General features: G+C 38.7%; 1 protein-coding gene and 1 pseudogene across 3 annotated transcripts in view; one reads left to right on the top strand and one right to left on the bottom strand.

Annotated features, from left to right (window-relative positions):
- Positions 1-11,268, bottom strand: part of LOC145479973 (clathrin interactor 1-like) — a 111,207-nt gene that overhangs the window by 43,763 nt on the left and 56,176 nt on the right. For all 3 annotated transcript variants that reach the window (XM_081458462.1, XM_081458461.1, XM_081458460.1), the window contains exon 6: positions 253-641. In XM_081458462.1, the coding sequence (XP_081314588.1) occupies positions 253-641 (389 nt within the window). The remainder of the gene's footprint in view (positions 1-252; positions 642-11,268) is intronic.
- LOC145480004 (uncharacterized) lies at positions 8,220-9,289 on the top strand (annotated as a pseudogene).

Below are 11,268 nucleotides of genomic sequence, written 5' to 3'. Positions count from 1 at the left end.
GGTTTTTCAGGTGGTTGGAAAACCAGAGAACCAAGACATTTAACTCTTGGAGTGAGAATTAATGTCAAACTCACAATCGAACCTGGGCCACAATGGGGGGAAGTGAGTGCTCTCACCACTTCACCATACCTGCTCCCTAAGTGTCAATTTCATCCTTTTTTTAAAAAAAACTAATAAAGTCAATCAGCCAGTCTATATCTATCCATATCTTTTTAAATACGTCATGAAATCTAATGATTGCTAACTCCTTACCATGGTTGAAATTATTCTCTGATCCACTGATGCTTCCTCCCCCTGTAGGCGCAGAAGCAAAATCTGCAAAGAAACTATCATTTTCTGTTGGGACAACTGGAACAGTAGAAGTCCGAAAGGGCTGTGAAGTAAGGGAGGTGTCAGGCTGCCCTGTAAGCAAGTCCACCAAATCTGAATTGCTTGTGTGTGACATAGATGGTACTACACTTGATGCTGGTGGTGTAGAAGAATTGATTACTTCTGATTTTCCATAATTTGCTGCAGCTCCAAGATCAACAGTCCTTGAAGGTTTAGATGATACTTTAGGAGTTGCATTTCTGGATGAATCAGTACTGCTCAGGCTATCTTTATCTTTGTCTTCCTCTGCTTCTTCTGCTTCTTCTTCTTCACTATGGAAATAGAGTGTAACTAGGTCAAATATGCCATGACCTGTAGCATATTAGTCAATAAGCATGTTATCAATTTTGATATTTAAAATGAATGTACATGTATAGCTCCAGAGTAATTGAAGTGATAAGAATTAAGCAAATAAGTCAGGTCTATCATTTAGAGCCGTAACCTCTGTAACACCTGTTATGGCCATGTTAAATGGTACAAAAAAAAAAACTGTTATCGCTGAGTATGTCTGATTGGCCCTTGATGTTATGGGTGAATTTGCCAGGGCTGGAAAAAACCCAGGTCTGATTGCCCAGGGCAAGAACATTTTGCTCTTGGGCAAGTGAAAATGGAAGTTTGGTGGTCTGGTGGGCAAGTGAAATTTGCCTCCGTAGTCTGGTCAGAGATAATTTCCATTAGAAAAAACAATTTCAAAACTGAAGAATGCAAGATGAGAACGAATAGTATTTCACGAGAAACCATGTGTCAAAACCACAAAGAAACATCAGTAACCTATTGGGCAAGTAACAGTTTAGTGGGGGCAACTGAAAACTGAAATGTACTATCCCACTGGGCAACTGGATTTCAATTTTTTTTCCAGCCCTGTTGCCTGTTGTTGTTACAATTCACCCATAAAGTAATAAGTTTGTTACCAATGTGAAGATTGAGGCTACAGGTGAATCAAAACTTAGTGGCAGCCCTAGATAAGGGGTCAGTTGATCAATCATCCATAAACTTTTATGTGTTATTCATGAATAAAATTGCAACATTGATCTTTTTTGGAGTCCAACAATTGCTCCCAAATTAAAGAATATTGTGTCTGTTTCATGTCTGTATTTCCATTTGATGTTCAACCATAACTTACAATTACTGTTTGTCAAGACAGCTTTCAAATTTTACTCTGGTGTTTTACATTGATTTTCGTTCATTTCCAATTCAATAATACGTTGAAGTAGCAGACATGACAATTTTACTTTTCACGCCAACGTTTGCAACTTGATACTTTTGTTTTCCTCACAAAGGTATGTAACATTAAACGCCTGTTTTCTTGAAAACTTTAGAGATCAATGGAAGAAAGTAAATATCTTATGAGGAAATGGAAGAAGAACGATTTTGTTTCATTCAAAAATGAAAACTTTTGTTTTCACCGATAAACAAGAAATAGTCATGGGATACCACGTTCTTGTTCAGTTGCCACCTCAGTGATATCGATTAATACAACCGGGAAGCGTTGCCGTTTCAGTGAGAAGTATCGAAGGCCACTGCTCAGTTGACCAAGATTATATATCTTACATCAGTGAACGATTCCCCTCAAAGACTGATTAAATTAATTTGCGCTTTTATTACGTGCCACAGCATCTACAGCAGCATTTGAACCCTTTCCTGGTTTCTTTTGTCACAGATTTACAATTTAACAAGTTTTAGTGCCACTAAATTAGGAAAGTTTGGCTAGATATGAACTCTTTGGTCTCTTCCATAGAGACAATTGAAAGAGAAATAAATAAGCTGCTAAGGAGAAGGAAAAGGTTTCCATTCTTACTTTTAACCCTGACAAACACAATAGTGTAGTTTAATAATAGCAAATGATATCTGTTGAACCGAGCTAGGGGCAATTGTCAAAGATATGCAGTCATAGTAGTATTTTGAGCATTAAAACAGGAGAAGTGACGTTACCCGAGAAATAACTGCTGTCCTTGGTTATATCACACGACATTTAAAAAACTCACGGGGCTCTGGGGATGAAAACGGAGTATATCATGCTAACAATGCTAGGATGCATGCATCTTACATGTTGGGTTCTACCACAAGGAAAAGCATTCAACGTTTTTGTGTTGTGTGATCTCAAACGAGAGGCATCTTTCACGTAATATATAATTGGCACAAACGTTAAGCAATCTGCGTATGAGTTTAGGGCAAATTGGTTTTGTTCTAAAGAGAGTAGTACCACAAGGAGAGCAAGAGGTATCATAAACCAAATATAGAGCTTTGTGGTATTATGAATGAAGTAAGGTAGGTGACAAGCGTTTTTATGTAGTGCACACAGGCACCTACCCCTTCCCAACCACTTCCTTGCCTCCAAACTAATTAATTAATTGATATTAATTATTCAAACCAACATTAAAGTTTCCACCTTATTAACCGCGCGGCCATGGGCCGAGCGTGGTTCATGTTCTACCCTTGGTTTATTTTTTTTTATTTTTTATTTTTGTCGGAGACCAGACGCAGATCTCCACTCGGCCAACTTTGAATTACGCAATCGGTAATGTTTACTCGCCAAACCTTGTTTCTTCAGGATCAACAGAAATCTCAGATTACAAAATCACGCCGAACCTACACATTGCAAAAAAATCTCTTCAAAACCCTGACATCGAAGCGATATATCACTTTAGCGTTAATAGCTACCTCATATCGGCAGTATTAAAATCTATTCGTTAACAATCCAGCTTCATCATATTAAAATTTCAACGAAATCGAACAAAACCAGAACTAAATATTATTAGATTTTTTTTGTAACCTAGCTTCATTGCGTGAGTCAACAAAGGAAGCGACGGTCGCCCATAGCCACCAAAACACATTAACATAACCAGTGAACCTACGTTTCGGTCAAAAAAATCCAGGATTATTGCCTGAAAGCTGAAAATTCTAGAGGAACATCTTTTTCGAACTTTTCTCAAGTTATTTAGACAAAAAAATGACCTCGGCGGACTCCAAAAGAGAACGAAACAAAAAACAGAACAAGACAGTGAGAAGAGCCAATAATTTATTCACCGCGTGGCCTTCGTTACGTTCACGTTAAAAAAACCTTACTTCTGGATAATTTCAGCCTTGCAAGTCAGCAACTGGTCCCAAATTACTTTCTGTATCCTTACAAATGTCCTGACTTCCATCTCCGAAAGATTTGGCCGCAATTTTTTAGCAAATAAACATTTCGCCGACAGCAATCACCATTACGGTGGCTTGCAACTAATTCGCTAACTTTACAAAACCCTCCCGAGGGGGGGATATGACGAAAAGAGCTGAAAAATGATGACCGGAAATAGAGTAATTTTCTCAGCTTCCAGTGTGCCAAATTTGCTGGAAATAGGTTCAAAACCGATATTTTTTTTTTCGTTTTTTTTTCTTCGGGTCACTCATGCTACCAAAACAGTTAACTTTTAAAAGCGCGGTTGTAAGATCTTAAAGATCTTCTTGTTGCCTTAGCAGACATCAGCCCTCAAACCATCCCAATAGTACATTTGCATGATGACGTCATGTGCGCACTGCACTCTGGTAGTTGTAGTCAGTGAGAAACAAAATAGCATCTCATAGTGGAGGCAGGTTCACTTGCTGTGTTCCAGGGTGTTTTAGCAACAGTAAAGAGATGTGAATCTCTTGCTCTATGGTTTCCCAAAAGAAAAGAATTTGTGGAGTCGCCGGTTGCACAAAATATCGAAGAAAAATTTTTCCCTGAGCACTGGACACCAGGTACGTAGCTTGCATTTCAAAGGACGCAAAAAAAACCTACATGAACAATGTTCCTTTTATTTTTCCTTAGGCAAAGTCCCATCCAAACGAAAAAACTCATTTTCACCAGGCCTTCAACATCTAGTCAAGAGACACCGCCTACAGCCAGTTCAGCAGCTTCAGACACAACAAAAACTGGCGAGTCTGAATGTGATGTTACACAACAACAGATTGAACGACTGAGAGAAGAACTGCAGAAAGTCGTGCGCTTAAAAGAATCATTGGAACATCATCTGTCCATCTTCAAATTTAGTTTGAGGCGGTTTAAAGATTCTGACAAAGATATGCCTTACTACACTGGCCTGACCTGTGGTCAGTTTGTGGCATTATTCAAATTCCTAAATGCCCATGGTATTTGCCATCGACTGAATTACTGGGGCTCTGATTATGCTCAGATACAATTACCTGAAAGTGAAAAGAGGGGACAAAAGCACTCCTTAGAACCAGAAGATGAGCTTTTTCTAACATTGTGTCAATTGAGAGTTAATGTCCCAGGAAAGTATTCCCTGATAACTATAGTACAAGTGTCTCCGAGGTTTTAAGGATTTTTGCTACTTCCTGTCTGGGCTACCAAAAGACCATTGAAGAAACAATGCCTGAACTGTTTCAGCAGAAATACCCACTCACAAGGGTTATCCTCGACTGCGCTGAATTATTTATTGAAAAGCCCTCATGTTTCCATGCACAATCTGATACTTACTCAACATAAAAATCCCACAATACAGCCAAAGGCCTTGTCGCAATAGTACCTAATGGTGCTTTCACTTTCGTTTCTGATCTGTATGGAGGCCATTGCAGTGACAAAATTGTTGAACATTGTGGCATTCTACAGCTTCTCGAAAAGGTATTACGTCAGCCACGGAATGTGTTGATGTTGCAGCTTTCACTTTCACTACATGACAAATAAGATTGTGTTTACTTTGCAAGTTTATTTCACCAGAAGCGACGGTCATTAATTTATTTGTAATTTTGCAAGTATTTCTTGTGGTTTTAGGCAAATGAAGTAAATTCTTTGGCTGTTTCATTGCAGCGAGTTCATAGATTGGAAGGAAAATTAACTATTTGCAAGCCAAGCAAAGAACTTGTCACAACATGCAAGGATTACGTCATTGGTAGGGAAATAACCACCGTACTAAAGATAGCCGTGGATAATGCAATTCTTGAACTATGTTTCTAAGAAAGAAAGCTGTTGTTAATAGTGTTCATATCTTCATGCCCATACATATCCCGAAGAAAGTTCCGGATTAAGACTATTACTTCATCGCACATTTCACAACGGCTACGACTGATGGTGCAATAATACAGTTTGTGTTGACCAAGTGAGGTGGTGTCTACAGTAATGAATGAATCATCAAAGAATTCTTTGGAATGTGTACTGCCTTGCGACTGTAGTGCTAAGAAAACAGTTAAATTTTAAAAGTGCGGTTATAAGATCTAACAGATCTTCTTGTTTTGCTATGTAGTCCACTAGAAATATAATCTTTAACTCTAAAAATAAAATATGAGCAGAAAATTCAATGACAGAGAAGCAAGGATGGAAAAGCACTGCACGCATTTGATGTTTACCATTGAAGTAGTTGCATACGAGTTCTAGATACACTTGCCCCTCTGCATTTCAACCAACACTTCAACTCATCGTTTTTTAACTGTTCAGCTTTCCTTCCCTTTAAAGATGCCCCAGGAACGTCGTTCTCTGTTAAGATTGTTCAAAAAGGCTTCTTGTTGTTCGACTTATTGACATCTTTACAGTCATCTTTGCATGCTTCGTTTGCCGCCATTGTTCTTAAACTTCCCGGGAGTTTGACTACAACTACCAGAATGCAGTGTGTACATGACGTCATCATGCAAATGTGCTATAGTGCACTCTGCACTAAAAATAAGACTGTTCACAGCCCTCTATTTTCTCATATGTTTATTTGATCATTGAACGTGTGGATACAATCAGGAGACACTTCACTGGGTAGGGGGTGGGGACTAAGATAATTAGAGGGGCTGTAGGCATCTTTGGAAAAAAATGAATTTCCTGTTTCTCCAAAAATGGTAAATTCCCATTGTTTGAAAGGTGTCATTACCTTGACAACGGACAATTATGATTACATCCAGGTGTGTTTTGTGGCTTGCGCAGTTGTCATGACTGACATGTGCCATGATTCGTAATGGAGTGGTTGTTTTTAAAATAGAATCCTGTTGAGAGAAATTTCAACATTTCTTTGCTTTAAGGCTGAACAGAAAGAGGCTGCTGTTCTGTTGAAAGATGTTGTTGCAATTTTGCCAACTGGTTTGGGGGAAAGTCTGATGTGCTAACTCTGAGCAAAGGCAAAATAAATGCAAATGGTGCGAATGTTGTTGTTCTCATTGTTTCACCACTCAAAAACATCATGGAAGAACAAATAGAAGACAATGACAATGTGCTTCTACCCATGGAAGAAGCAAAATACAAGCTTGTTTTCGGAAAACAGCGGAAGACTTTATGTATGCAAAATTCCAAAACATGTTATAGAACAAAGATTCTCCACTAAACAGTTGTGACCTTCCACGGGAAAATGTACACTAACGCTTTAACATTTAATGGCTCAAAGAGTTTGTAAATCATTAGAAAACTGTTAAAAGGGCTTGAGAAATAGTTAGAAGCGTTGGAATAATCGTTAGAATTACTTGCCCTCCCGTTAGACCCCTTAGAGAAACAGTTAAAAATGTTTATTCAGGTCATTCGATCCGTTAAGAAAAGTCATTTGAACTTTCCTTCTAAAACGTTCAAAGCGTTAGGAAAAGTCGTTAGAATTTACTTCTAAAATGTTTGAAACGCTAAATCCGTTTGCATTTCCTTCGAAGGTGTTTTGAACGGTTACGATAATTTATCAATGCAAAGTAATCACTCTGTATTAGTTTAACTGAAACGTTTCTTTAGATGATTCATGCATCTTCAACGTACAACTTCTCCTGAGGAGAGATTTATTCCAACATGAAAGCAAGCAAGCTGTACAATTTAGCTAGAGCGCAAAATTGTTTTCATAAGCTCACTGAAACCCAAACAGCTACCTGGTTATTAATTTTACTTGAACTTGCCTGTGAACCAAATAAACTGATTTCATGCAGCCTGTCCTGGTCCACGTAGATCTGTCGAACATGGCGAAAGATGTCGGACATAAACAAGTTACCATTGTTAAACAGGAAAATTCTTGAGTTTTGTATCCTCAATCAACACACCGGTAAGCTTTACAATAATTCCTCGCATTTTCTTTTTCTTGGCATCCAAAAGTACCATGAAAGTATAAAAATTTTTGACTTCGAGCGAATGCGCGTAAAACCACTCAACCCCAGGGCTCTCCGCATGATGTGTCATTATAGCAACCATTGCTTGTAGCTTGTTTTATCTTACAAGAAACTTGAAAAGCTCAAACATGATGTCGGAAGAAGAAGAATTTGGTATTGAACGCTGAGAAAGGGAAACGCAATTGGTTGAAAAAGTTAAAGAATTTCTCAAAGATGGCTGCAAATGCTCCTGAGGTCCAAAGGATGGTCCCTGCTCATCACAATTCACGGAGGAAGCTGTTATGTCACACTTGAAAAGCTGCCTCGAACTTTCGACCAGGGAACTTGACCTAGTTATCCTGGCAAACAATCAAGCTGTCACCCACGTCGAAAATGTTGGAGAGAAAAGGAGCAGAAGTCCTCGCTGTAATATCTTATTTCAATCTAAGTTGATTTACTGTGAAATGTTCCTTACCCTCTATGGTTTAAGCTACTCTCACTTTTGCCGGCTGAAGGAACATTACAAAAACAATGGCCTTTCGTCCAGAACACAAGGAAACACCAAGCGACTGCCTCTGAACACTCTCCTCATGCTATGGTGGAAGATGTGAAAGTTTTTCTTACATACTATCTAGAAGAGAACGCAATTTTGCTTCCTGGAGGGATTTCCAGGTACAAAGATGAGGACATTAAACTTCTATCTTGTCATGAAACAAAAATGGGTGTCTGGAGTGTTTTTGAAACCAAGCAAAGCAGCTGGGAAGTAAGCAGTGTGCCACTCAAAGTTTGTTGAACTGTGGGGGCAGTTTTATCCAAATGTCGTGGTTGCAAAACCAATGAGATATCTTTGCGCAACTTGCCAGCAGAACACCATGAAACTGCTTCGAGCGGCAAATCTTCCTGATCATGAAAAATCAGATGATGTGCGAAAGCAACAGGAACATTTAAACCTTGTGTTAGCTGAGAGGAACGTGTACAGGGAAGCATGCAAGGAGGTGGAACACAATTTTAAAACCATCGAGGACACAATTGACTTACGTGAACCCCATGCAGCATGTTCACTTATGCAGACAATACATTACTCCTTTGATTATGCACAACAAGTGCATAGTTATACCAAGCAATCTGATGCAGCCTGGCCCTATTTATTTTAAAGTGCCCCATAAATGTGGAATGTTTGGAGTGATCTATGAGGCCATCCCAAGGCAAGTCAACTATCTGATCAATGAAGCCGCATGTGTTGGCAAAGGCGCCAACTCAACGATTAGCTACGTTTACCATCACTTTGCAAACCACGGTCTTGGAGAGATATGCACACATCTTCATGCAGACAATTGTTCCTAAGAATAAAAATAACTTCTTTATGTGGTTCTTTGCACGGAGAGTAATTACAGAACTTCACCAAAATATCACCTACTCGTTTTTAATTGCTGGACATACAAAGTTTGTGCCTGATCGCTGCTTCGGGACGATCAAGAAATGCTACAAGGTTAACTTTATTTCCTCAATTTATGAGCTTGCTGTAATGGTCGAAACATTGAGTGACATTGGGGTGAACAAAGCCCAACAAGTAGGAACTCACGACAACAGGATCATTGTGCCAGTGTATGACTGGGCATCATTTCTCGCATGATACTTCAACAGACTCCCAAATATTAAGAAGTATCATCACTTCTGCTTCTTGAAGGATGAACTTGGAAAGATCTATTTTAAAGAAAGCAGTTCTTCCCGTGAACAGTCTTTCATGCTACTGACAGATCCGTCAATTGTCCCACAGCAAGGCATCCTTCCCAGTCAGATTAAACCAGAAGGCATAAGTGTTGAGAGGAAAAGATACTTGTTCAATGAAATCAGGCAATTTTGTAAAAGTAGAACAGAAGATCTAGTGGCCCCGGCACCAATCTGAAAGACAGTATTTTTTCTTGTAAATCGAACTAGACAGTGTAAAGACAGTGTAAATTTTCGTTCACAAACTTGTACCAAAGGTAGATAATTAGCTTTTACAGGAGTTGCTTTGTTGCTGAAGTGCAAGCAATCTTTAAAAGAGTACTACAAATTTCATGACACAGGCAAAACAATTCTTGATGAAAATATACTCAGAGGGAAGTAGTTAGAAGAGCAAAACAATAGCAATTCCTAACTGGCATAACCGGCCTTTTTCTCTGATTTTTTTTTTCTGAAAAAGCATAACACCTCTTTATACAACGAAAACAAGATGTGAAAGAAAAAGCTAGCACAGAAAAACTCGCTATACACGTCGCACAACCCTTTTTGAAATATGCTTGGAAAAAAGTTTTGCTACAGCAAAGCATTTGTCGGAAACTAATAATGATTTTTCGGAGTATGGCAACAATAGCAGGTGGCGGCCCCTGTTAATTGCGAAAGACAATAGTGGTTTTAATTGCGTTGTGGCAAACTCAAAACTTCGTATCCACTGCGTGTAGCATAACAAAAAACTGCGTAGTATACTGCTAGTGTGAAAAAACAACAAAGAAACTTGTCTTTCGCGTGTTTGGCATACAGTTCAAAACGAAAATTGCAATGCATTCATTAATAAAACATACGAGCGTGTTCTTTTCACAAATCTCTAAATATTATGGCTATCTGAGCAAACCAATACACATAGTTATATCTTTCAAACAATTCAACTAATACAACTGCACACGCTATTTTAAAACTCTCTCTTTCTTTTTGTTTACGCTTTTATTGTATGCATGGTTCATGTTGCTTGCAGTAAGAATTGTTGCTAGAAGACGACAATTGTTTGTTGTAGTGAAGCTTTTTTCCCCTCCAATTACGAAACGCAATTGAGATTCATAAATAGTAGTGTTGGTTTTAAAATCATTATGACAATCCGCCAGCACGTGTGTTACAAGATCATATTATCACAAATTCATTTTCTTGTCCATAATGTCTGTTAATGACAAAACAAAGTTAAAGTCATCTGGAAAACCAAATGCCAATGGAAAGATCAGCCTCCCTGGCTAAAAAGGAAAGAGATTAAACTAACCAAAGAAGATCTTGTCACTGAAGGAAAGGAGTTGCCAGCGTTAAACCCTGGGGATGCCGTCAAGGTTAAGTTTGGCTCATGATGGTATAATGCTGAGGTATCTGAACAATGGATACTCAGGCAGTCAAAGAAAGGTAACTACATTTTTCAACTGTTGTTTACTCAGCAAAATAGGAAGCACGTGTGTATAAATTACAATTTTAATTTGGCCTTTTTAATTTGATAGGAAAAAAGTCTGCAGCCGCGGCTTCCGTGATTCTGGCCACCGATGAACAGATGACTGTGGATTTAACTCAGACTGAAACAGTGCCAAATACTTCCGTTGATGACCCATACGCTAAATTTGAAGCAGGGCAGAAAAAGAGAGAGATGATCTGCAGTGCCAACCGAGCCGCAAAGAGAGCAAAAATTGCTGAAGCCCTCACGCCATCTACTGCCGCCAGCCCTGCTGAAGCGAGTCCGAGAATGAATTTTTTTGCTTATAAATAGGTTTCTACACCTCAGTTTGAATGAAAATTTATTGTCATTGAACTTCCTCTCGCATTTCTTTCATTTAGTGCCCTGTTTTGGGGAATTTTAGGTTTTAAAAGTGAACAGTATTTTTGCACACTAGCTGGATTTCTACATATTTAATTTAGCGCAACCTCCGCGGTTTGTTTCGCTTCGTTCAAATATATTTGTTCGAGTCTTATTCAGCTATTACAGCACTGCCGAGAAAAGAACTAAGTGGCTTCTAATTTAGCACAGTTGAAATACGATTGATCTCAAAATAATTAGCTTGTTTTTGTCGTCTTTTTGACTTACAATTCAACTCTTCCTTTTGCAGCGCTGTAATATTGCGTCGTGCAGCAAAGAAATTATTTGATTTCTTGCTT

This window comes from Orbicella franksi, chromosome 2 (assembly GCF_964199315.1).
Source record: "Orbicella franksi chromosome 2, jaOrbFran1.1, whole genome shotgun sequence".
Classification (NCBI taxonomy): Eukaryota; Metazoa; Cnidaria; class Anthozoa; order Scleractinia; family Merulinidae; genus Orbicella; species Orbicella franksi.
Note: the sequence above shows the minus strand (reverse complement) of the source record. Positions and strands in the feature narration are given on the sequence as shown.